Source organism: Pelodiscus sinensis, chromosome 5, assembly GCF_052426305.1.
Source record: "Pelodiscus sinensis isolate ZL-2025 chromosome 5, ASM5242630v1, whole genome shotgun sequence".
NCBI lineage: Eukaryota > Metazoa > Chordata > Testudines > Trionychidae > Pelodiscus > Pelodiscus sinensis.
Genome location: NC_143056.1, coordinates 88,355,925 through 88,383,528, shown reverse-complemented (window position 1 = coordinate 88,383,528; position 27,604 = coordinate 88,355,925). Strand labels below are relative to the sequence as shown.

Here is a 27,604-nt window from a genome sequence, read left to right as displayed (position 1 = left end):
AGTAAATGATTAGGTGCTAAAAGCCATGGATTGAAATAGATTCTGGGAGAATCCCTGGGCTGTAATCCTTAGTTACAAAAGAGAAAAACAATTAACCAGCTCAGACATGATTTCCAAATCCCCAAACAAGGAAAACAATAAAACCTGACAGACTATCTAAACTTTTCCCTACTTACACATTTCAATGAATTCAAGGAGTCTGTTCCTGGGAGAGTCCATCTCTCCTGCTCTGCAGGGGGAAAAATGCTGCTTGCTCCAAAACAAAGGGGAAAAAAACCTTTCTTGGTTTGAAATTCCTAATCTGCATTACATTGGCTGAATGCCCAAAGCCCCCCTTGGAGGGGCAGCTCCAAGTTATCTTAACCCTGTCCTCGCTCTCCAGGTAAGTCAAACTCTCCCTTGCAGTTCCTATTCATGACAACCTCAGTGAGTGCTTCAAGGTGTTTTGGAGGGAGGGAGCTTTTACTACTAGTACAAATTAAAGCACTCTCCCCAAATAGCTATGTGTTCAGTATAACTCATGTTTCACAAAACTGGGGGGAAAAAGAATGGTTTGGGTCAAACTAAATAAAAAATTACAATGCAATACAACTAATAGGAAAAAAAAATCTGATTTGGGTCAAGCTAATGGACCCCAAACAGATTTTTCCTCCTTTATAACTTTTAGCCCAACAAGCAAGGCACTCTCCAGGATATCTCCTCCCTTTGCCTGATACAGAGAAGGGATTTGAATGTGCATCTCCTACATTGCAAGAAAGAGTGACCTAACTGGACTATGGGATGGTCTGGGACAGATCTCCCTCAGGGTATGTCTACACTACCACCCTAGTTCGAACTAGGCTGGTTAATGTAGTCATACGAACTTGCAAATGAAGCCCGGGATTTGAATTTCCCGGGCTTCATTTGCATGTTGCCGGGCACCGCCATTTTTAAATGTCCGCTAGTGCGGACTCTGTGCCCGCGGCTCGGCCACACGCGGCACGAACTAGATAGTTCGGATTAGGCTTCCTATTCCGAACTATCTAGTTCGTGCCGCATGTAGCCGCGGGCATGGAGTCCGCACTAGCGGACATTAAAAATGGCGGCGCCTGGCAACATGCAAATGAAGCCTGGGAAATTCAAATCCCGGGCTTCATTTGCAAGTTTGTATGACTACATTAACCACCCTAGTTCGAACTAGGGTGGTAGTGTAGACATACCCTACGAGTCTCCTGATGAAGCTGTTCCAATTTAATATATAATTAAATAGTTACTGAAGTAGAGATTTAAACTTGGTCCTTTCACCCTACCTGAGGTGACTCACTCTTATCGTCTGGTCCAATGACAATAAAAATAGTAATTCATAGTAGTAATTCATAATTATTCATAAAGTGTCAAATTCACAAATATTTTTGATCGGCCAAAACTACATTTTTTATGAATAAACTATTCATCTGAAACATTTCACCCAGTGCTACTTTCAATATTGTAAGAGATTAGTTATAAAGGGTACCATTTTCTCTTCCATTTTCAAATAGAGGTGACTTATAAATGAGTAAGTTAACTTGTAACAAGTCACAATTATTCATATCAAAGATTTCATTAAAGTAAATATATGATGATGCATCATGAGGTGCAGCAGAACTTCAGAGTTACAAACATCTCAGGAATGGAGGTTGCTCACCTCCCGCCCACAGGCTCCTGGCCTGGCCAGCACCTTTCCATGCCTGCTTGTCCCCTGTGCTCACTGTCTAGGCCACAGATGGCCTTGCTCAAAGCAAATCACCTGCATCTGAACCGAGATCTTTAGGTGTTGCCTCACACATTAGGGCTAGGCTTCATGTGTCTTCTGGGATGACTGGCCTTCTCGCTTTCCTTCACAGCTGGACCAACTGCAAATGGGGCATGAGCTACACCTCCCGTGCCATCCACCTGGCCCCATGAGACCCACAGGTGCTGGCGACCCCGGGAAGACCTCAAGCGGGAACACATTGCCTGGTCTCTGGAGTGTCAAGACTGGAGTTTGGACATTGGCCACTTAGAAGGAGCTGTCACAGCAGGCCCAGAGCATGTGCACAGCATACACCATCATACAGGTGCACAGCATACACTGTCAACTGCCTGGTCACTGCCATTGAGTTATCCAGCAGCTTCCCCCCTGTGCAGCCTCTCCCAAGTCCTACCTGCCCCCGTTTCTACTCCTGCCCCCACCCCACGGCTTCTCCTCCTAGAAGGTGGTGGGACCACCTGAGGAAGGCGCCAGTCCCAGCCCCGTTCCTGAGCCCCACCTTACACTTTCTCCACCCTCCTCCCCTCTTCCTTCTCCCTCCCAGGTTCTTTCCCCAGTCCCTCCCCAGTTATATTTACCCCAAATGTAAACATAAAAGTTTGGTTTATTCTATCTGCAGGGGAGGGGAAGGTGGGAAGGGAGGGCAGGGAAAGTAAAGGGTGGGAGAGGAAAGATACAGAGGGGAAATGCCATGGCCACTTGTGGGGAGGCCTCTGCTCCCACCTTGGCAGGAATGTCTCCCCCTTGTTCTTGCATAGGTTGTGCAGGACACAACAGGCTACCACCACCTGGGGGACATTCCGTTTGTTGAGGTCCAGGTGGGCGAGGAGACAACAGAACCTCCTCTGCAAATGGCTGAAGGTGCCCTCCACCATGATGCAGGCTCTGCTAAGCCTGCCGTTGAAGTGTTCCTTGGTGGGGTTCAGGTGTGCAGCGTAGGGCTTCATCTGCCACAGGAGCAAGGGGTAGGCTGCTTCCCCCACAATCCACGTCCCTGACCCTGATGGTGCGGCCAGGGATAGAAGTGCCGGTGTGCATCTTCTGGAACAGCCTGGAGTTCCTAAAGATGCGGGCATTGTGAACCTTCCCCTACCACCCGACACTGATATCAGTGAAGCGTCCTCAGTGGTACATGAGGGCCTGCAGAGCTACTGAAAACTACTCCTTCTGGTCTATATAATCAGAGGCCTGGTGATTAGGGGCCTGGATAGGGATATGGGTGCCATCAATGCCCTCCTCCCCCACCGATGGGGAAGCCATGGTGGCAAAACCAGTGATGATGGGGTCCATGTCACCCAGAATGATGACCCTGTGCAGAATGGTGTTGATGGCCCTCACCACCTATTGAAGGTTACAAAGAGAATCACAGGGTTGCCAGAATGCTCAGGAATTCCCCAAGTCCAAGACTCTTCCCACAGCAGGATCAAGCCCAACTTACCTCATCCCAGGCAGGGCTTTGTGAAGGTGGAACTGTAAAACCTCCAGGGAGAGCGAGTCCACTTCTTCCTTCCCTAGGGAATCTCATGCCAGTGCTTCACCACCCTCCAGGGATGATAGCAAGAGAATCAAACCTGCATGATAATGGCCCCAATGGTCGATCTCCCCACGCCGATCTGGTTCCTGATGAAGTAATAGTTGTCCAGCGTGGCGAGCTTCCAAACAGTGATGGTGACCCACTTCTGGAGGAGGATGGCGAGCCTCATGTGGGTGTCCTGTGGCATAAGTTCAGTTGCGAGCCACTCACACAGCTCCAAGTAGGTGGCCTTCTACATGCAAAAGTTCTGGAGCCATTGCTGGTTGTCTCACCACTCCATGACGACATCCCACCAGTTGGAATGGGTGTTCCAGCCCCAGAAGCAGTGGTGCACGTTGGGGTGGAGCAGTTATGTTGCATGAGCTACACATGGAGTGGGATGAGGAGGGGCCCCAGAGTGAGCTGTGGGTCCTGATTCTTCAGTACCACATAGGCGACCTGCAAAAATGGTGCCAGGAGGTGCAGCATGAGGTCTAAGAGCCAGCGAGTGCTTTGCAGCAGATGGAGTGCTTCATGGCTGTAGTGCTCTGGTGTCCGCAAGGGCAACCAGAACACACAATGAGATTAATTTTCTGTCCCTTCAGGAGGTAGGCAAAAGAGAAGAGCCTGAGACATGACTGCAGAGGTGGGTCCCTTTAAGCACAAGCCTCAGATAACCTCAGGCAGCAGCTCCAGGAGGTGAGCACTGTCCTGATGCCCTGCCCGAAGTGCTTCCAAGGGCCTTAAATGTGATTCAGCATTCAGTGAATGTGGATACACTATTCCGATATAGCTCTGTGCTATTTCGATGGGCATTTGTTCTGTGGATGTGCTATTTCAAAATAGCTATTTTGGGAGATGTTATTCCAAAATAGCTTATTTCGAAATAATCGCATAGTGTAGACATACCCTAAGTGAACTATGCATGATCACTGGCAGAAGGACCATTCTCATGCCCCACAGTTTCATAGCCTGTTTAAGACCATGTGCTTTCCAAAAGAATTTGTGTTTACTGTTTTTTTCAGCTACCAGAAATGGCCTGTCTCTCCATCATGCTGAGTGTAATCAGCCACTAGTAACTGTCACCATTTAGACACCAAATATAATAGTGTAGATTTCAGTGACTGGTATCCCTGTGCAGGGTACCCTGATGTTATTGCTTTGCCTTATTTTTCTGATACAGAAAACTACACGTTCTTCATCAGTTAAAGACAAGGAACTTTGGGAGACCATCGTGTTTTCTCTGAGATTCATGGTAAATAAACGCTGCTGCGTTTTGAAGCATTTTCAAAATATAAAAAAATACTGCCATGGGAATGGTAATTAATATATTTTGTATCAGTTATATTATCCAGGTTAGATATAAACATATGAGTGATTTACAAATATACTATGATGGACTTTTAAACAAACTGAAGAAAACAAGCAAAAATACTGAAAGAAATAACTCTCCATGTGCAGAGGTCAAGGTTAGCTATTTTCCATATAAATTCTATGATATTACCCGGCCAAACGGAAGTATCAGGTTTATTTTTGTAAGTTAGACATAGCCCTTTTTGTATCGTGAGTGGCAGACACACAAATGATGTCAGTGTGTATGACTAATGGGTAAAAAATAAAGTGGATATTTTTATCTAGGTTCTGCAATGTCCTATTAATATACCACACTGTAGTTAAAGCTTTTACTTGAACCTGGCCCACACACAGCTTTCTCTGAACACTTCCACTACCAGACACTTTGATCTATTGTCATTCATGCATTTCTTAGCAAATGCTTGCCATGACATATACATTCATCTTCAAAAAGAAAATGGCACCTCACTACTAGGAGCATTTTTCTAAAGTAGCTAGATATATAATAAACAGGCTTACATAGGGTTCAGGCTTACATAGGGTTCACAATCTGAAGATGACCAAGTGCTTTGCAAGGTCAGTAAATAGGTAGCAATAACCTCATTTTACAGAAGGAGAAACTGAGGAACAAAGATGTAGGGAGCTTTCCTCAAGGCCACACAGTGGGAGTCCAGAACAGAATCCAATCTTTTCTTTACCAGTCACATGTGGCAATAAAGATCCATGCTTCCACCCTAACAAATTACTCAGAAAGAACAAACCAACTTTCGGGAAAAAACACCTGACTGAAATCTTACCAGTTATTCTTAATGAAGATCTTACAGTTCAGAAGTGAATCCCCCTCTTCCATCATTTCCAACTGTTCTCTTCTTATTCCTTTCAATTAATCTATATGGCTGTGTCTAGACTGCAGGGTTTTTTTTTAAAAAAAGTAGCCTTTTTTTTTCGAAAAAACTTCACCTGCGTCTAGACTTCAGCTGCGTTCTTTCAAATTAAATCGAAAGAATGCGGTTTTTCTTTCGACAGCGGTACTCCTCATTTCACGAGGAAGAACGCCTTTTTTCAAAAGTGCTCTTTCGAAAAAAGGCGTTCTTGAATGCAAACAGGGCTTTTTCGAAAGAGAGCATCCAGACTGCCTGGGTGCTCTCTTTTGAAAAAGCGACGAGGAGTCCTGTGGCACCTTATAGACTAACTGAAGTGTAGGAGCATAAGCTTTCGTGGGCAAAGACCCACTTCATCAGATGCATGTAGTGGAAATTTCCAGAGGCAGGTATAAATATGCAGGCCAGGATCAGGCTGGAGATGACAAGGTGGATCCAATCAAGGAGGATGAGGCCCACTTCTAGCAGCTGATCTGGAGGTGCGAATTCCAAGAGAGTAGAAGCTGCTTTTGTAGTTAGCTAGCCATTCACAGTCTTTGTTTAATCCAGAGTTGATTGTGTCAAACTTGAAGATGGACTGTAGCTCAGTAGTTTCTTTTTGAAGTCTGGTCCTGAAGTTTTTTTGCTGCAGGATGGCTACTTTTAGATCTGCAATTGTGTGTCCAGGAAGATTGAAGTGTTCCCCTACAGGTTTTTGTATGTTGCCATTCCTAATATCAGATTTGTGTCCATTGATTCTTTTACGTAGGGACTGTCCAGTTTGGCCGATGTATATAGCAGTGGGGCATTGTGGCACATGATGGCATATATTACATTGGTAGATGTGCAGGAGAATGTACCAGTGACAGTATGGCTGATCTGGTTAGGTCCTGTGATGGTGTTGCTGGTGTATATATGTGGGCAGAGTTGGCACCGAGGTTTAAACAGCTCACTTTTTCGAAAGAAGAGGTTGCAGTCTAGACGCTGTCTTTCGAAAGAGGCTTGTAGTCTAGACGTACCCTATGAGTAATTCCAAGCCAACCCTACTCCTCAGCATGTGGTTCTCTCTCTATCCCTGAGTTAACTGTCATTATCCCTAACTTTCATTGTAATTCTTATCATGGGATCTTAGGGCTTCAAGCAGGTTTGAAAATGTGTCCTGTAGCACAGGTCACAGACAGATTGTGCTTTCTGAAAACACTGTCACTATTGAAATTATAGTATTCAATCCTAAATTAAATACTCTAATTTCAAAATTTTATACTGAACGAACAGCACAGAACCATGAAGTTATAAACTATGTTTTTCTCCACTACGCTGACGTTTTATTTATTTATCTTGATTTCAAATACATAAAATGCACATGTTCTAAGTTTTATTTGCCTCTTGCAAAAATAAAAAAATCACATAGATCAACTTCCTCAATTTATTTGTGACTTATCAGTGAATTGTTTTTGTGTGTGCGGAGTGACAGCTTTGTATCAGCAGAAGTGGATTTAATTTCAGTTTTATTTACATTTAATTAAGTTTTATGGGAAAACAGTTAATGCCATTGGCTGAAAATATAGGCTGCTATTTTATGCACTGCCTGAAGCATTTGGTCACTTTTTAAACTCAATAACAATAGTCTAGAGAGTTTTCAGTTACAGGGAAGAACTATGTATGTTCTTTTGTTGGCTGAGCTTGTAAAGGCCTTGCAACCAGCTTGACATTTGTTTGCATATATTTATGAATCTCATGTGATAACTTTTTAACATCACATCCAATCAATTTCAAAATCTCAGGGAATGTTTAAGGCATCAAAGGATTGATTTTGGGGAATCTGGAAAACTGAAAGGGGAAAAATACAGGACAAATGGAGTTCCTGTTAGCCAACTGGCACTACCACAGCTTCAAGTAACTCCTCAATCACCTCTGCATAGAGCCAAAATTCTGGTGGACATAGCACAAAGAGCCAAGGGAAAAAAGTTGTTGAGCAAAAAAAAAAAAAACAAAAAAAGGACCTGCCCCATAAATGAAATCTCCAATTTGGCTTTTTGGCCACATTAGGCTCCCGTTGGCCAGCGCCATCTTGCCAGCACCATTTTGCTTTGCTGCGCTGGATGGCTCCCCTGCATCTGGTGAGCCCAGGGAACTGGAGGCCAGGGGCCCTTTGTAGGGGCTTAGGAGCAGCTTCAAGGGCCACGGGTTATGCTTCACAAGCCACACTTTCTGCGGTGAAGAGCCGCATGTGGCTCGAGAGCCGTGGGTTGGCCATCTCTGGTCTATGGAATAAATCCATTAACAAAGCACCCCTTAGCTCATCTCTGCTCATCTTTCACTGCATTTTGAATGGTCTCTTAAAAGGTGTGTTAACTATTTATGCTAAACAATCTGTTCCCTCTCATGGCTTGTAGCTGTGGCATCTTGAATATCTTTCCCAGACCTGAAGAAGAGCTTTGTGTAGCTCAAAAACTTGTCTCTTTCACAAATGGAAGTTGGTCCAGTAAAATATATTAGAGAGACAAGGTGGGTGAGGTAATCAACTTCCCATGATATGTGTAATTAAACATGGCAGAGGCATCATTTATTGAAAGGTTTATTTACTGATAGTGTCAAATTTGCAAATGAATTGTAGCTCTGCAGTTTCTCTTTTAAGTCTGTTTTTGAAGTTTTTTTGTTGCAGGATGTCTACTTTTAAATCTTCTACCGTGTGTCTACAGATTTTTGTATGTTACCATTCCTGATATCTGATTTGTGTCCTTTTATTCTTTTACGGAGGGACTGTCCAGTTTGGCCAATGTATATGGCAGAGGGGCATTGCTGGCACATAATGGCATATATTACATTGGTAGATGTGCAGGTCAATGAGCCAGGGATGGTGTGGCTGATCTGGTTAGATCCTGTGATGGTGTCGCTGGTGTAGATATGTGGGCAGAGTTGGCACCGAGGTTTGTTGCAGGGATTGGTTCTTGAGTTAGAGTTACTGTGGTGTGGTGTATAGTTGATGGTGAGAATTTGCTTCAGGTTGGCGGGCTGTCTGTAGGTGAGGACTGGCCTGCCTCCCAAGGTCTGTGAGAGTGAGGGATCGTTGTCCAGGATGCGTTGTAGATCACTGATGATGCGTTGGAGAGGTTTTAGCTGGGAACTGTATGTGATGGCCAGTGATCTTCTGTTATTTTCTTTGTTGGGCCTGTCTTGTAGCAGGAGGCTCCTGGGTACATGTCTGCAGAGCTACAATTCATTTGCAAATTTGACACTATCAATTTAGGATTAAACTAAGTCTGTGAATGGCTAGCCAACTACAAAAGCAGTTTCTCCTCTCTTGGTGTTCACACCTCCACATCAGCTACTAGAAGTGGGCTACATCCTCCCTGACTGAATTGACCTCATTATCTCTGGCCTTCTTCTTTATTGGTATTCTTTTCTATTCATGTGTCTCTATATTTATACCTGCCTCTGGAATTTCCACTACGTTCATCTGAGAAGTGGGTCTTTGCCCACGAAAGCTTATGCTCCAATAAATAGATTAGTCTATAAGGTGCCACAGGACTTCTCGTTGTTTATGCAGATTCAGACTAACAAGGCTACCCCTCTGATACTCTGTACATATAGTACACCCTACGCCAGGAGTGGGCAAATACTGGATTGCAGGCCAGATCTGGACTGGCTGGGTTAGTCCCTTGCAAGCTGCCAACACTATATTTATCTGCACCTCAACAAATATGGGTGATTGCAGCTCTCTTTGGTCATGGATCACCATTCCCAGCCAATGGGAGTAGTGGGAAGCAGTATCCCAATCCGCCCACCCCTTATGTACAGCTACCCTCATGCTTGAAGTTGATCAGTTAAGCATATGCCAGATATAGCGTATGCCAGATAGAGGAACCTGAGTGATGAGACTGGAATCTAACAGAGTTCTTTGGGAACCGAGCAGAAGAGGTCTTAGAGCAGGAATCGGCAACCTATGGCTCACGAACTAAATATAGCTCAATACGGCAGCAAATATGATTCTTTTGGCCATCCCTGCTACCCCATGTGATGGAGCTGGAGCCATGCTGTGGTGCAACCACAGGAGCAGCTGTACCATGGCCCTGGCTCCAGCCCTGGTACATGGGGCAGCCGCCCGCAATGAAGTCTCATTCTTATTGCAGCCAGGTAACTGCCACGTGGCGCTGGCTCCAGCTTCAGCCCTTTCCCGGGACTGGAGCAACAGCCAGGGTGGGCCACGTGGTGGCTGCCCTGGGTACTCCCAGGGCGGGCTTTGTGGCAAGTGGCTTGGTCTGTGGCTGGGGCTAGGGCCAGGGCTATAGCCCCAATCACAGCCCAGCCCCCATTTGGCCACAGAGTCCTGTCCCCGGCCCTGATCCTGGGGGAGACCCCATGGTCTGGCTCCAGTCCCCCGCTCCTGCTGTGGCATGGGTAGCAAGGGAGGTCACAATTCAGCTGTGGCAATCCTGGCCCAGCCCCTCATCCAGCCACTGCTGCCTGGGTGCAGCAGCCCAGCCCCAGACAGGTAAAGTGATCTCCCTCCTTGTCTCCCCCCGCCACATACTCTCCTTCCCACCCCCAGAACCCTGCCCTGTCTCCTGCCCCTCCCACACACACCAGCCCCTTGCCCTGAGCCCCTCATAGACTCCAACATTGACTCCTGCACCCCCACATCTCCAGCCCCCTGCCATAACACTCCTGCATCTCCACACTCCAATGCTGTGCCCTAAGCCCATCATACACCCAAATGCCCCATCCTGAGCTCCTCATACACCTCAGTCCAGACTCCTGCACCCCCACATCCCCAGCCCCCTGCCTTAAAATTGACAGAAGACAGCCTGAATGCGGGCATAAAGCTGGATTTAACCAGTTATGATGTAAGCTTCAAAGAAATGTGCAAAAAGATGCAGCAGCAGAAGTCCCATTAAATAAAGTCTGTGAGTACAATGTTTCCTTTATGCTATTATTAATCATCATATCAATTATCAATAATATTGTAATATTATCAATATTGTCAGTCATGCAAATGGGCACTCTTATATGGCTCTTTGTTGACCACGGTTTCTGAATTTTGATGTAGTTTAGCTCTTTGGTTTGAAAAGTTTGCCGACCCGTCTGAGGGGAACCCCAACAACATGCTGACATACTGAATGACTTAGCACCCAGACAGTGGGGGAGACCAAAAAGAAGTAATGGGGGCAATAAACACATAAATCTGGTGTGGGGGTACACTGACCCTTGGCATAGAAGGGAATGCAAGTACACACAGAGCTATTGGAATGGAGGACAGACAGAACATCTAGTAGAGAAGAGACTGGGGAATCTGGAGGGAGTCCCTGAAAATTTGGGGGTGGAATAGGAGCCTGGTAAATACATAGCTTATGAGCTTGGCCAACACAAGTGTACAAACTCCTAATGTAGTCTTGTCATTTTTCTTGCAGCTTCATCACCATGCAGTGAGTGGCTGAGGAAGAGGGCCTGGACTCTGTCAATGTATATTTTATTGCAATGGAAAATAGCTAACAAGAATTCAGACTGAGGAAAATCCATTAGATTTTCCTTCCATTAGAGGGAGATGCCATGATACAAAATGGAAACGGTTGTTCTGAAGGCGCGATCTAATATCCACTCCCAAAACAATGAACATGCACATCAAAGTTCACTCACCTTGGATGGTGAATATAGGTAAGGCGGAATACAAATTGATATTTTAAATGCTCAATTTAAAGCCATAAAGATGTGGTGAGAAGTTGATAATATCAGACTCAGTGTAAAAAAAAAATCAATGCATTGGAATCCTAATCTTTCATTCTCTCCAGATGATAACAGCTGATCAGTCACAACAGTAGTCAGGAACACAAACCCTTACACTGATACAATAATGAACATTGACACCAAGACCTACCCCAGATCATAAGACTTGAAAAGCACATGCAGGGGAGACAGAGGATTTTAGCGACAACAAGGATAAAGATGGTCAGGTGACCAGCAGATATACCAGAGAGAGAAAAATATCTAAGAGATATGAGCTCCTCTATTTTACGATAAAGCCTGATTTAATACATGTCTCACAAGTAAGCATTCAGATACTCAGGCAAATTGTTTGTGTTCCATGGTTATTTTCTCTCAGTTTTTAACCAAGCCTTGGTTTGACACACTTATTTGACTGGCAGAATATAAATTGGATAATTTTATGCAGATGGTCCTGGACAGACAAGAACCCTGTGATCTTTAAGCAGATGATAAGGGGTTTCTGGAGCCCCAGTCAAAGTCTTATCCAAAAAGGCATATCACTTACAGCAGTGGTCAGGCTCACATAAGCCTAAAGACCAAGGAGGAGATCCAAGTCATCAGGCTATGGTAGCAGAAATGTCTGTCTAAACTCAGAGTCATGTGACCCTTATTCAACAGTAGAGCACCAACAGTAAAATTGACAGCCATCTTGATGAAAATTTTCTAAAATATTTAAGTTCTAACTCTCACTTCCAATTTACATTTTTGGTTCCGTTGAAAATGTTTAAAAAAATTAATTGTGCTATTTTCCATATATTTAGGCTAAATCATAATTTATGCTCTCCACTACTTCCATTATGTTCAACAATCAAAACAAGGAGGAAATATATCCCAAATGCTAATATTCATAATCATTTTGCAGGTAGGGGGTGCAACCTAGAAGTCCTGAGATGTCTCTGTTTTAAGCTATTCAGGGCCATGAGACCATGGCCGAAGGGACTGCTGGTATCTAGAGAAAGCTGAAGTGCACTGCCTTCAGATTCTCCCCACATTCAATGACCACACCTCAAACCTTAAAGTGTCCATTCCTAATATGACCCTTGTGCTGGCAACTATGTTAACTCTATGGTCACTGGGAACTCCCCCACACAAGAGCAATCTTCAGCAGGAGACTTGGAGGCAGAATCCTTTGCCCTAAAGTGAAAGAGCATAGAATGATGCACAGAATCTGCACCAATGTCTCAATGAATAATGGCTAATAATCTGAGCAGTGGAGGAATCAAACACATATCAGCTAAAATGATCATGTAGATAAGTATATAGAACTGACAACCTACACAGTCATGCAAGTATTCCGCAACTACTTTGGAACAGATGAGAAAGATGTGTGCGTGTGCCCTGTTCTTCTACCCACATTTTAACTTCCACCAACTTCACCAATATGGCACTATATTACTATCCAGGAGGACAAGAACAATGCTTTCTTTCAATCTGCTGTTAATGGGGTCCTAGCCACGTCATCTCTGGGATGCACCTGCTGTCCTGAAAAGTAACACTAAGACATTGTCTACACTGCCTTGCTGTACAGATTACGTGGCTGCAAACAGTAAAATGCTGTGCATTAACTTCCCTGTTGGACACTGCAGATACAAACTAAAGGTTTGCTAGTTTTCATTAACATAGACCACTTCAAACAAGATTACATGAATGAGATCAAGGAACCCTTTTGTACCCACAGTGTCCACATAAGCAACTTACAGCATGGCACTTTGGTGTGCAAGGCTCTTTGCAGCCCCATAGTATGAACTGCAGGGCAGCACAGACATAGCCTAAGTTCGATCTTGAATTGGATCTTGTTCTTGGCCTCTAAGCAAACTAGTAGCTGTTAGTTTCCCTTTTACCTTAAAAGGTATTTTCCCCAACACTATTTAAAGTAGACCCCCTGTGTCACGATAGAACAGCCAGGAATTGGTTAAGGGCTACCTACAAGTCTCATGTCCTGTCAGTATGTCCTCCTTCCAGAGGCTTAGAGAGAAGCAAGGGGGAAAGCCTCTGGGAACTAATGCCTATGCTGAGTTGGGAATTGGTTTATTTTGGTGTTACAAGATTTTTGTTTACTCCAAAAAATTCTGCCTTGAGGTAAAGCCTGACACAATCTCAGACATAGCATTTGTTTCTTCCTGGGTTGGTGGGATAGGCCACAAGTTTACAACATCCTTAAAACTCAAAATTTGGACCTCTGCAATAACTGCAATACTGTGCCTCCTCCTGTAGGATAGGAATATACCATTCTTACTGCAGATGCTTTTGAGTTTAAATGGCACCCACTTCATAAATTGGTTATAACAATGGTAGTTGTAGTAAGTTGAGGGTTGGTAACATAAAATCAGCAGGCCTGAAATCTAGTGAGCAAGACTTTGGCTCAGTGAAGCTGCAGGCAGGAAAGAGACTTGGCTAAAGAGAAATAGAGTATAAGCCAGCTAAAGTATAAAGACGAGCAAAAGGAAACAAGCATAGGTTGAAAGCACATTCCAGAGCAGTTGTAACAGAATACCTCGATAAGAAACATTTTGGTATCACCCATCTCCCCATAAATAATGTACATACTGACCTAAGTTCAGGACCAGGGTGAAGTTGACAGCATGAAGAATAAGTAAGCAAGCCCTCCTTCTACGAGGTAAGGGGTGGTAACCAGGTAACAAATGGTGGCAACCTGATACGTCAGTGATATGTGGCTTGTTTGTACATGTGTTTATAAGTGTACCTCGAAGGGTAATCGCTGGCTGATCATGGGGAGGGGGGGAGGCTCTATGGTGCTTAATGGGTGTTAGCACATTTGTCACAGCTTACATCAGGTGTAGTGGTACAGCGGTGAGTCTGTCCGCTGACAACTATTAATGTATGTCATTTGGCAATAAACCTACTCAGGTGTTTTTGATCCTTATCTGAGTTGTGGTCTCTGAGGGCTCTCTGGGAGTCTGTCATGTTAACTAATTGCACATGGTTAACATGCTAGACAGGGGAGCAAACGTATGCATTCACACAGCTGAAAGTTTATAATCAACAGCTGAGTAGAGGACCTGTCAGGAACCCATTGGGATGAACCCTGAAACCTGACTGATGACCCTGACTATACAACAGTAGTTGAACACATTTTGGTTACAAAATATAACTAAATGCACAAATTACTAGCAAAATCTGGTGTAAAGAAATACTGGAGTGAAAATAGTAGCTCTATTATCATATGATCTAAACAAAATACATTCTTTTAATATAGATGAACAAATACAGGGTTTTAAAAAACAAGATCTGCATACAACAAGAAAAATGTTATGGTTATTCAGGAACTAAAAGAAAAAAGACGAACCTTTTACCCTGTCCCCTTTGTGCAGATGAATCTCTCCTTCTCCTTGAGGTTGATATGGCTTTACGACAATAAAAAGTCTTCCAGGTACAGCACTGTAAAGTTTGCGTTTTGGACCCTGATAATCCGAGGCAGCAATAGCATCCTTGTTGGCACTGGGATTGTAACCGGCACTAGGGATTGCAATGACACAGCATTAGTTTATAATTTAAAGTAAACATTAATATTGTCCTGTTCTCATAACACATCAGAATGTACTTAGCAGTGAGAATATGCAATAAGCGGGCAGTTTGCATTGAGATTCCTGGAAAAAAAACCTAGTTTGTTAGTATAGACACTCTAATTTTTAGATAATCTTGTAACTGGAAAAGGTTTTCTTACAACCATTTAGTTACAACAAAATGTGAAAACACAATAATTGAGAAAACCATGCAGTCTTCCAACTCTTCAGCTAATTTAATTCGCATGCTTTATAGATATACATACACATAACAACACTGCAAAAAAAATATAAGTAGAACCACTTAAGCCACCAAAATCTACAGGTCACAGATGGGTAGCTATGTTAGTCTGTAACAAAAAATTTAAACAACAACAAGAAATGTTCCTCCAGCACCTTAGGATACATCTAGGCAGCAGGTATCCCGAAACAGTTACTAGAGGTATCTTGAAATAGCTACCCTGCATCTTATAAACCCACCTATTATTTTGAAATATTTTTCGACATAACAGGCATGCTATTTTGGCATCCCTGTAACTCTCATTCCACGAGTGTTAAAGGATGTGTCCAAATAGTGCATTATTTCAAAATATGGTGCTGTGTAGATGCACTAAATTTAAAGCATGGAAAATAGAGAAGCTTGGTATTGGGCCACACCACCACAAAGATATTTCTTTTCAGAAGATCAAATATTACAATAGTTAAAAAACTATCTCTGGTGCAAGGAAGGAAATGGTAAAATTCAAGTGTGGGTGGAAAAATGTTAAAAGGCATCATAAAATACGTGCAACATGCTACAGTTCCACTGCTAAGGATAAATGTAAGGAACAAAAAAGCAGTACATGGAAATGCTGAAAATAGAAGATATGCAAGAGAAACAAGAATACAAAGAAGTAATCTATGTTGACAGGGAAAAGATAAAGGGAGGGGGAAAAACAGAATGAGTTAATGCTTGTGTAGCTGCTTAGTATGAGAAGGATTTTTTAAAAAATTTGACCTAGTGATATCCTTTTAAACAAAAAGCACCATTATGACACTGGTAAGCAAACAGGTATTTTTGCCTGAGCTGGTAAATACACACACTAGCATTCAGAAAAGAAAGGAAGGAAGGAGATTCACTGGTTAGCTCAGCCTAATGGGATCAAGGTGCACTTTAACAAACATATATTTTTTAGTGTAAAGAAGAGAAAGTGAAAGTAGGGATTCTAACTTATGAAGGACAAAAATCAAAGATGATTAACTGTCTTTAACAAAAAGGGGGGTGAGAATAATCCAGGAGGAAAGATTGAAGACTATGCCAATAAAGCTATGTATAAAAGGTAAATCAAGGGATGGTTGGGCAAGTTTATCACAGTGAACTTCCCACTCACTCAAATCAATTTCACTGAAGTAACGCACACATTATCAAGAATGGCTGCACCTTCGAATTCAGACTTTATGATTTCTAGACTTACTTTTCCTTCCTTTCTTTCATTGGCAAGGACAAGTGTCAATGAAAACAGATTCCACCAGTGGCTATACAAGTTGGAGGTTTATTGATGAAACCTCACTAGGCTATAGTAGCTGCTTAAAGTGAAAGAGGCAGCTAGTGTTAACCCTAGACCCCACTAGCCATCCCCTTTCCATTCTTCTCCCCTAATCTCTATGCTTACATAACAAGTGCCCTAGGCCTAAACAGCACCTCCTAATTCTACAGACTAAGCAGGTCTGCCACCCTGTCCTGACCAGATCAACCTGCCTGTGCAAGTTACAGCACTACAATATATACACAAATCCCACTCAGAATAATCAGGCGTTCTTATAAACCCTACCTCCATTGGCATGGTCCGGTATAGAGATTATCATGCAATCATAGAATATTAGAACTGGAAGGGACAACGAGAGGTCATCAAGACCTGTCTCCTTCCCTGCTGGCAGGATTGAGCACCATCATCCATGACAGATGTCTGTACAATCTACTCTTAAATATCTCCAATGATGGAGGTTACACAACCTTCCTAGTCAATTTATTCCAGTGCTTAACTACCCTGACAGGAAGTTTTTCCACCTACACGTCCCTTGCTGCAATTTAGGCCTATTGCCCGCAATGCAGCCCCATCCATGTTGCAGCTGGGCAGCTGCCCCTATCTTCAGGAGGTAGAGAGAATAATTTGTCTCCCTCCTTCTTGTAACACCCTTTTAGGTACTTGAAAGCTGCTATCATGTCCCCTCTCAGTCTTCTCTTTTCTAAACTAAACAAACCCAATTAATTTAGTCTTTCATGTTTTCTAGACCATCAATCATTTTTGTTACTCTTCTCTGGACTTTCTCCAATTTCTCCACATCTTTCCTGAAATGTGGTGCCCAGAACCAGATAGTATACAACAGCTGTTGCTTAATCAGCGCGGGGAAGAATTACTTTTCATAACTTGCTCACAACATTTCTGTTAATGCATCCCAGAATCATGTTTGCTTCTTTTGCAAGTGTCACACTATTGATTCATATTTAGCAGGGTCCACTGTGGTCCCTAGATCCCTTTCTGCAATACTCCTTCTTAGATAGTCATTTCCCATTTTGTATGTGTGAAACTGATTGACTTTGCATTGGTCCTTGTTGAACTTCATCCTATTTATTAGGGATGTCAATGTGTAATTAACTATAAGATTAACCGATAAGCCTAGGCTTATCAGTTATTGTTACCTATATGCTTTTCCCCCACCCTTGCTGCCTTTGTATCAGAAGCAGTAAGGGCGGGGATCAGGAGCTGGTGCTGGGGAGAGCCGGTTTAAAAGCCAGCTGCCCTCCCCACCCCAGCACTCCGTGGTGCCGCCTGTCTCACCACTGCTGCTGCATCTAACAGAGGAAGTGGTGGGGTAGGGCAGGGGAAGCTGCCACGGAGCCGTCTCTGTCCATGGCAAACATGGGCCTGCTGTGAGCAGAGGATGCTTCACGGCAGCAGCCCCTGTCCACGAGGGGTCCAAACTCCCCATTTGCAGGAAGCTTGGACCCCTGCAGACAAAGTCTGCTGCCACCCCACACTGCTGCCTCTGATAAAGAGACAGCAGTGCAGGGTGGCAGGCAGCCAGTCTGCGAGGGGAGCTGATTTTTAAACTGGCTTCCCTCATAGATTGGCTCCCTTCTGGCACCCCACACTTTTGCCTGTGATACAGAGGCAGCAGCACAGGGTTTCAGGGAGCTCCCCGGGAATAGGGCCAGAGTGCACTGGTTGCCAGCTCCATCCCGGGGACTATCAAATAGTCGTGTGACCAATAAGAATTAATACATTTATGCAACTATTCAATTACCTAATAGCTAACATCCCTACTATTTACCTCAGACCATTTCCCAGTTTGTCCAGATCATTTTGAATTATGACCCTATTCTCCAAAGCAGTTGCAACCTCTCCCCTCTATTCTGGTAAGAGTGTAGGTCTTCCAAATCTTAAGAGTTAGCATATGAACCAATACGACTTCTTTGATTTAAGAGTCCTCATCCCTACTGAGAGAGTGGATCTCACTTAACTCTGTTGCTAGGACCAAGTACTACAGATGCTGCTTCCTTCAATCTTATTTGACACATTCCATTCCAATAAATCCCAGTCTAATCCTGACACCTTGTTAATATTTTGAGGAGAAAAAATATGAGAAGATGGATGGACTAGATCAGGATAATTGTGCAAAAGGTCACATCCAAGCATCTTATGTCAAACCTATCAAAGATTCAACCTCTCTTTTTTGAGGAGGAGGACTGATTTTCTTGTGAAAATCTTCCCATTCTATGATCGCAGGTGTCCTCCCTTCACTCGTGGGGTTTATAAATGTATTGCATCTAGAGAGAGAGGAAGGAATTAAATAGATCCAAGAAGAGGAAGAAAGTAGAGCATCTGTGTTTAATCACAACTATGAACATGTTTGGCTTTCAGAGAGTTGGGAGAAGCAAGCTCTTCCTGAGAAATGGAAGAACTCTTTAAAAAAGCTGGCTCAGGAGCAGGAGGTGCTTATCATGCATTGACAGAAAGACTGATTTATGGAAAATGTATTTGTTTTTTCGGGGAATGACTCAAGCAAGCTACTCATTTTCATTCCTTTTGCTTTCTTTGGTCTGTGGAAGAAAGCCACAAAAGACTTTTGTTGAATTGACTGAGGCTTTTCAGACTAAAGTGAGGGACAGTTTGATTTGAGTGAATCATTTACAAATAGCAAGGGGAGAGAACAAGAATTCTCCTTTAAGCCAGAGATTAAGGCATGGTGACACTTCAAAGAACACAATTTGTGGAGAGAGTCCTCCGTGTATACCCCTATTCATGACTGCAAAATTCCCTGGGTAACTACAGCAAATGGTTACAGAGAACATTAGGAAAGTGTTTTTAGTGGTCTTCAACAAGTTTAAAAGCTGGAAGTAAGAGATAGAACCACATGACCAGCCACTTTCTACTGGCCTTTCTATACCATTTTTTCTAATCCATGTTTGAGTGAGTGTTTGTGTAACCCACACATCTACATGGCATGGTATAGTGGCACTTAGACCACTTGCAGAGAGAAAGTATGAGTTCCCTCTACAGCCTTAGTCAAGAGTCAGCTGAGTTGTAGCTCAAGCTGTAGACGCTCATGTACTAAACTGCAATGGTCCCATGTTCAGTTCTGTCTCCCTGTGTTACATATGCAAGTAGTTTCAATGCAAATACTTGCACCTGGAGTGCTTAGCATTTGGTCTCCACACATTTTCGGGCATGAAATTCACTTCCATCAATATTCGTGCTGATGAAACATTCAATCATTCAGAGAAGAGGGATGAGAAAAGCCAGAGGAAATTCTTTTAAAAAATGAATTAATATCCACAGAAACTTGGTGGAATGATGATAATCAACAGGATATAGTCATACCACGGTACAAGATATATTGGAAGGACAGAACAGATCATGCTGGTGGGGTAGTGGCACTATACATGAAAGAAAATGTAGAATCAAATGAAGTAAAAATCTTAAATGAGCCAAAATATTCCACAGAATCTCTATGGATATTAATTCCATGCTCCGATAATAAGAATATAGCAGTAGGGGTATATTATTGACCATCTGATCAGGACAGTGATAGTGACTATGAAATGCTAAGGGAGATTACAGAGGCTATCAAATTTAAAAACTCAATAATAGTGGGGAATTTCAACTATCCCCATATTGACTGGGATCACATTCCTTCAGGATGGGATGCAGAGATAACATTTCTTGATACCTTAAATGACTGCTTCTTGGAGCAGCTGATTCTGGAACCCACAAGGGGAGAGGCTATTCTTGATTTAGCCCTAAGTGGAGCACAGGATCTGGTTCAAGAGATAAATATAACTGGACTACTTGGAAATAGTGACCATAAATTAATAAAATGTAACATCCCTGTGGTAGGAAAAACACATCAGCAGCCCAATACTGTGGCATTTAATTTCAGAAAGGGGAACTACACAAAAATGAGGAAGTTAGATAAACAAAAATTAAAAAGTACAGTGACAAAAGTAAAATCTCTGCACGGTGAATGGAAACTTTTCAAAGACACCATAATAGAGGCCCAATTTAAATGTATACCCCAAATTAAAAAACACAGTAAGAGAACCAAAAGAGTGCCACTGTGGCTTAACTAGGAAAAAAGAAGCAGTATCAGATAAAAAGATCTTTTAAAAAGTGGAAATCAAATCCTAGTGAGGAAAATAGAAAGGACAGTAAACTTTGTCAAAGTAAGCATAAAAATATAATAAGAAAAGCAAAAAAGGAGTTTGAAGAACAGCTAGCCAGAAACTCAAAAAGTAATAGTAAAATGTTTTTAAGTACAACAGAAATAGAAAGCCAGCTAAAGAACCAGTGGAGTCCTTGGACGATCAAGATGCTAACGGAGCACTCAAAGATGATAAAGTCATAGCACAGAAGATAACTGAATCCTTTGCTTCGGTCTTCACGGCTGAGAATATTGGGGAGATTCCCAAACCTGAGCCATTCTTTTTAGGTGACAAATCTGAGGAATTGTCCCAGATTGAGGTGTCATTAGAGAAGATATTGGAACAAATTGATAAACTTAACAGTAAGAAATCACCGGACCCGATGGCATTTACCCAAGAGTTCGGAAAGAACTCAAATGTGAAGTTGCAGAACTATTACCTGTGGTTTATAACCTATCCTTTAAATCGGCTTCCATACCTAGTGATTGGAAGATAGCTAACATGACACCAATATTTTAATAGGGCTCTAGAGGTAATCCTGGCAATTACAGACTGGTAATCAGGGCAAATCATTTGAAACTATAGTAAAGAATAAAATTGTCAGACACATGGATGAATATAATTTGTTGGGGGAAAGTCAACATGGTTTCTGTAAAGGGAAATCATGTCTTACTAATCTGCTAGAGTTCTTTGAGGGGGTCAACAAACATGTGGACAAGGGGGATCAAGTGGATATAGTATGGTTAGATTTACAGAAAGCCTTTGACATGGTCACTCACCAAAGGCTCTTAAGTAAAGTAAGTTGTCATGGGATAACAGGAAAGGTCCTTTCGTGGATTGATAACTGGTTAAAAGAGAGGAAACAAAGGGTAGGAATAAATGGTAAGTTTTCCAAGTGGAGAGAGGTAACTAGCGGTGTTCCCCAAGGGTCTGTCCTGGGACCAATCCTATTCAATTTATTTATAAAGGATCTAGAGAAAGGGGTAAACAGTGAGGTGGCAAAATATGCAGATGATACCAATCTGCTCAAAATAGTTAAGACCAAAGCAGACTGTGAAGAGCTTCAAAAAGATCTCACCAAGTCACTGGGCAACAAAATGGCAAATGAAATTTAATGTTGATAAATGTAAAGTGAAACATTAGACAGCTCTGGGGGCATTGTTAATGTCAATATCAGAAAACAGGGTTTAGCTGGGTCCCATAACAGAAAAGGAGAAGGAGAAAAATAAGGATCAAAGTAATGGAAGAAAGTAATAAGAAAGTGATAACTTAAAAAAAAAGAGAGAATTTGGTGAACGTCTACAAATTTAGAGATAAATCTATTATACATAATATCAAAGTGATGTTCAAAAGTGGCCAATACTGTTACTTGACAATACTAGTTTTTTTCATTTTTCATATTGAGATGAGGAAATATGACAGAGAATGTCCATTATTTTGGTTGACATAAAACTAAGTTTATTGGATCAAATGTATTTAAATTCTATTTGAGTCTCTTACTCTCTCCCTAACTGTAATTATCCCTTTATAAGGCAGCATTCTGGAGTGTACTGACATTTTTATAAGATAAATTATTCTCTAGATTATTGATTTTGTTCTATTACAAGATATGCCAGCACCCACCTTTCTCCAGTAAAGCAAGACTTCTCATCCACCTGGCACTATCCATAACTAGGTTGATATGAGGCACACGCTGGTCAAGAGGGGAAGAAATAAAGCACCAAAATTCTCAAGTGATAGGGTACTGAGGAAAGTGGGAAGAGAAGATGCTTGCTCCCTACCACCACAGCTTCTAGCTGCTGCCCCTCCCCAGCTTTACTTCCCACCCTCTAGCCACCGTAACCAGCCTCATAGGAATTCCTCATTACTTCACTTTTTCTTCCTTCCTGCACACTGTTCAACTCCAGAAGAGGGGAAGTGGGACTTCGATATGCTGCAGAATTGGATATATTACCTCTAGCTGGACTTGAGTATTATCTGGGAAGGAGGCTGAAAGAAAGCAATTGACTCAGGGTCCATCAGCTCTATGATGGCCGACAGTACTCTCACCCTATTGTAAAGTAAGCAGGCTACAGCCATGAGAGACAGTTTGGTCATTAGCATCTCAGAGAACCTCTCTTTCCCAATGATTTTTAGAGCTGTTGCAACCATATAAGACTCTCAAGCTACTTGCATTTAGAGCTGTCTGAATAACTGATTTTTCAACTCATTGGCAGAACCAAAACATTAAAAACAAAACAAAAAACAAAAAAAAACCAGTTATGGATCAACCAGAAACAAACATTTCAAATGTCAAACTCTTTGGTAAACTGAAAAAAAAAGTTTATTCTGGATGAAAAGTTTCATTTTGTTTTTGAGTTTAATCTTTTAAAATAAAATCAAAACAAAAGGAAATTTTGAATTGAAAAAATCAGAATGTTCCTTTTTAAACCCCTCCCCCCGGTCTATTAGCAGCCTGCTTGAAACAGGAGGGGGCTGGCAGAGGATACCGGAGCATGATTTGGTAAGCTTCAGACCATATTGCTAGCCTTACCTGTTTATGCAGGCTTTGTGAGGAAAGGGATGGAGTGGATAGAAGTATCTGAAAGCAATGGTTAAAGGCATTGGCAAGTTTAGCTTTTGGACATTGTTCCAATGCCATGATTTTATTCAAATGTTCACATATACCCAAGGCCCAAGATGGATATTTACAATGAATCTGTATGAATGAATATTGTGATCAGTGTGCCCATAAAATGATCTATTTCAAGCTGTAGGAATATTGAAAAAGATCACCTGATGTGCCTATGTTGCTGTCTTTTTGCATCCTCTCCTAGCCTGTTTAGTGATGGAGACCGACTCCGAGAGGATGGAGTATAACTCCCAACAGTTTTTACAGTTCCATTAGGATTATTCTGCATCTGTTGAAGCAGGTGAGGTGAAAGGCTGCGGTGTGAAGAAGCAGAAGATGAAGCTGACCAGTCAGGAATGTTGTTGATGTTCAGATTGTTATCGCTGTTGGAACGAAGCAAGACACGAGGTGCTGCCAAGGTGCTTTGGGGCCTCCGCCTCCTGTTCGAATAGGTAGGGGCCTCTCTAAATGGCACTGTAAGGGAGGGGGAGACAATTATGGTAATCACATCTGATTTTACATTTATGCATATTTATCATGCCTCAAAAAGATTCAACAACATATGGCACCTTTTTCGGGTGCTTAGAGAAAAACGATCTCTGCTGATTATCTAATCAAGCTAAATAACAGAATTATATTTAAAAACATAATTAAAACTGAAAACTACTTTCACATGCAACATACTTTGACTTAGTGATTCTACTACTTAGTTAACCCCACAACACTGGAAACATCAATGATAAATAAATAGTAATGGCAAACATCTATTTTTTGCCAAGCTTTCATCAACACTATTTGCTTTCTCTCAAGCTTTCTTTGAAGCCTCGCACAAGATCATGGACATAACTGGTCTACAGGAACTTTTTCCCTATTCTGTTTTGGGTTCCTTTTTCCTACAGAGCCCTAAACTGAAAGAAAACATTTGGTTCCATTGTCAGTTCACCAGTAGCCTGGAAATCTTTAATGTTAGCAGGATTTATCTCCATCTTTCAGGTTAAAAATTCAGGACAGATTCTTCTTCTGTTAGAACGCTTACACTAATATAATCCTGAGGTGTCTGTTTTTCTAATCTAGGCATTTATATTGCACCTATTATTGTCTGTAGAGCAGAGAGTGCAAAATCCTGAGGTAATATACTCACTTCAGCTCCCACCTGCATCCAGGGGAGAACATACCCAGACATCTATACGTCATTTAGCTAAGTATTTTAAGTAAAAGAATACAAATCAGGGACTAAATCCTGCAAATGCTACTGGCAGAGCACTGAAATCATGGGACAATTTATATTCGTAAACATTATGCCCCAGAATTCTTCATTTCACAAAGTAATGGGTTCTTTGGCCTTAAGTACAGTTTAAAGAGACTTTTCTAATAATGGGCTTCTTATACACACACTAGAACAGATAGTTCTTCCTACTAATTTTATAAACTAATAGAGAGTCTAATCCTGAAAACACTAATTTATTACAGTCCTTATTTACACCACATAATCACATGAACTTCAGTGGGTTTGTAGGATTGAAGTTAGAGTTCACAAATCTATATCTGTAAAGTAATAATAATGATATCACTAACAAACGGTAGCCTATAATAATTAGAAAGGCTATACACCTTGTCATTTTCAAAAATTCTATAATATTTCAGTTAAGAAAGAAACCCCAGATAATATTTTGCAAGTATACAATGTCTTTCATTTTGAAGAATAAAAAAGTACCTAACACAAACTTCAAAAGCATAAGCTTATATAAAATAGAAAAAATAGGTCATATTATACAAACACATAAATCTTAATATAGCTCTTAGTATACATAGAAATCACTTCATCCTCCTCTAATATACAGCCACCCCTGGGTTTAAAGACAACAAGTGCTTAACATCAGAGGAGCAAAGTTTCCCACAATTTTAGGACAGGACATAAAGAATATCTTAATGAATTGCAACTTGAAGCTGAAAGAATAATTCAAGAATTCTTGACTGACAAATGACTGAAGAGGATCATAAAATGACACAGTACAGAAAATAGTTAAAATTACAGTTAGTTGAAACTCTTAATTTAAGTTAAACCTTCTCTACTAAATATTAACAAAAAGGTACGTATATAGAGAAAGGGTTTAAAAATTGATATTAATTTTTACTGTATTTTATTTGAAGCAAAAAAATAATTAATATCAGTGTACTTTATCAACAAGACTATTAAGAAGGATAAGATTTAAGAGAATGCTAATGTCTACAAAACCTCTGTGAGAAGAAAATTTGTTCAAGTTTATCATAATGCCTACTTATTTAAAAAAATTACAATTAGAAGAAATTCAGTGGAACTTGTGTTCCTAACTCCAATTAGGTGCATTTGTCTGTATGATATAAAGCTTCTAAAAGACTCAGCTGTAGGCCAACATACAATTCAAGAAAATTTACAATACAATCGTCCGGAGTGTTTGTAGATCCTCTGCAAAAAGGTACAATTTCTTTTTTCATTTTTCATTCATTGTCACTTTAGAAAACTCTCTGTGACAGTTGTCTTGCTATGTTATGTGTAGTATGTGATACAGATGTACTGTTTTTATATAGCTATGTGGGACATTTACCATACTTCTTACTAACAAAGTCATCGAAGACAGGCAGATTGTGTATAAGATATTATGGGGGTAAAATATTTACTTTTAATAAAGACTATACAAAATAACATGGTACAATAGGTACAGGCTTGCTTATTTATAGGCGGAATCGGTTCCCATTTAAGTTAATGGGAGTTTTACATTTGGCTTCAACAGGACACAGATGTGGCCTTTAGAATTATTTGTTAGTTCACAAAATGGACAGGATGAAGACTCCACACTTAGATTTTGAATGTTTGTTGTTAAACTCATTAAAAATGAAAATCTATCTGCTGAAGGTTTATTGTTAAAAAGTTGAAATGTTTTGGGGTAGTTTAAGTATTCTGCATATTGCACAGATATTACTGAACTAATTGACAGAATGGGATAAGCATTTCTGAACACATTTGCAGTGACAAGTTTCAGATAAATCAAAAATTTGCATCCCACTCCAAATATAAAACATGTATGTATTGTCCAAGTCTCATGTAAAATTATTTTTGCCCATTGCCTTCAAGTGCAGAGGATATTAATAATCATTTTGGAATTAACATGTGGTTTGACTACTATCAGTCTTACATTTTAAAAGACATGGCTGGAAGTAGTAATTCAAAAAGTAAAGACTAAAAATATTAACATTTTCTTTGTAAAAGTAATATAGGGAAAATTATCAAAACCACAATTAGGATTTTTAGGCACATATTTATAGAAAAAGAGTTAAAAATAACCTCTTCCGTGCCTAAAATGATTAATATTCCTACCAACTGTTTTTCTCCCAGCAATCTGCAAACTGTAAGTGGGTGGATATTTTCTTAGCTGTTTCTTACATGGCAATATTTATATTATTTTCACAATAAAAATAACTACACCACAAATTAATGAAACAAATGTGTATGCTATAAATTCTTGGAATAATTTTTATTGTTAGTTAATTATTTTACAGATCTTATAAATCTTGTTGCAAAGGTTGTTTGAAAAAAGAAATATTATAAAATGTCATAAAACATCTGAATGAATTCCCTGCTTTTAAGTTTCAAATCAAGTAATTACTGTACCTTTAAATCAAAACTAAGGATTAAATAGCACTTTCCTTCCAGGTCTCAGAATTTTATACCTAATAAGCCATACTTAAGAGAGGGCAGTTAAACAGTATACAGTGATAATATTCACCTAGGAAATTCCTAATGTATCTTCAGATGAATTTCTTAAAAAACAGAATCTTCTGTAACTACCTGAGTTGAAGAAAAAACTAAAACAAATACATCAGGTACCAACTAGATCTAATAATTAGTTGTCTAAATGGATGCTCTGACATACAAGAATTTTGAAAAAGAAATTACAAGAACTGATTAATTATATGCTAAGTAAGCAGATCATATAAGGTACACAAGAAAATACCAGCTCTCAAACATCAAATGTTCTGCATTCATTGCTTACCTTCTTTCTTTGTTAAGGCATTTAACAAAGACTTCATTTTCTCTTACTTTAGCAGCAATCCCCTCATTACATAACCTTTTCTGGGAAGAAAAAGGGAAAAAAAACTACCCAGTTTCTATGTGTTTAAACTGCCTGCACCCTGACATAAGCAGCAGGTTTCCGGGCACCGTGTAATTGCAAGCATAGCTGGGCATGCAGTACCCAGCGTTCTGGTGACAAAGCCCACCCCACATTCTGTCTGTCAGCTGGGAACCAACTGTGCGTAGACTGGAGCGGCTCAAAAAAAAATCCTGCTATCTTTCACAGTATTAGTCATGTGAACACCATCACCACAGTCTTTCAGACGTTACTCTGCCTTTGTAATCATTGCATTTATGAACAAGCAAACACAGGACTGAAGGAAGGAAAAGCAGTTCAGGCTAAGAGGGGCCAAAATTTATATTTGGAAAGGGAGGAGGGGAATCATTGATGGAAAGATACCTCCTATCAGCATTTCAA

The 27,604-nt window shown here is 41.1% G+C and overlaps 1 protein-coding gene across 10 annotated transcripts in view; it reads right to left on the bottom strand.

Annotated features, from left to right (window-relative positions):
• Positions 1–27,604, bottom strand: part of SHANK2 (SH3 and multiple ankyrin repeat domains 2) — a 688,250-nt gene that overhangs the window by 378,521 nt on the left and 282,125 nt on the right. For all 10 annotated transcript variants that reach the window (XM_075927688.2, XM_075927690.2, XM_075927695.2 and 7 more), the window contains 2 exons: positions 23,240–23,549; positions 14,565–14,734 (listed from right to left, as the gene is read on the bottom strand). In XM_075927688.2, the coding sequence (XP_075783803.2) occupies positions 14,565–14,734; positions 23,240–23,549 (480 nt within the window). The remainder of the gene's footprint in view (positions 1–14,564; positions 14,735–23,239; positions 23,550–27,604) is intronic.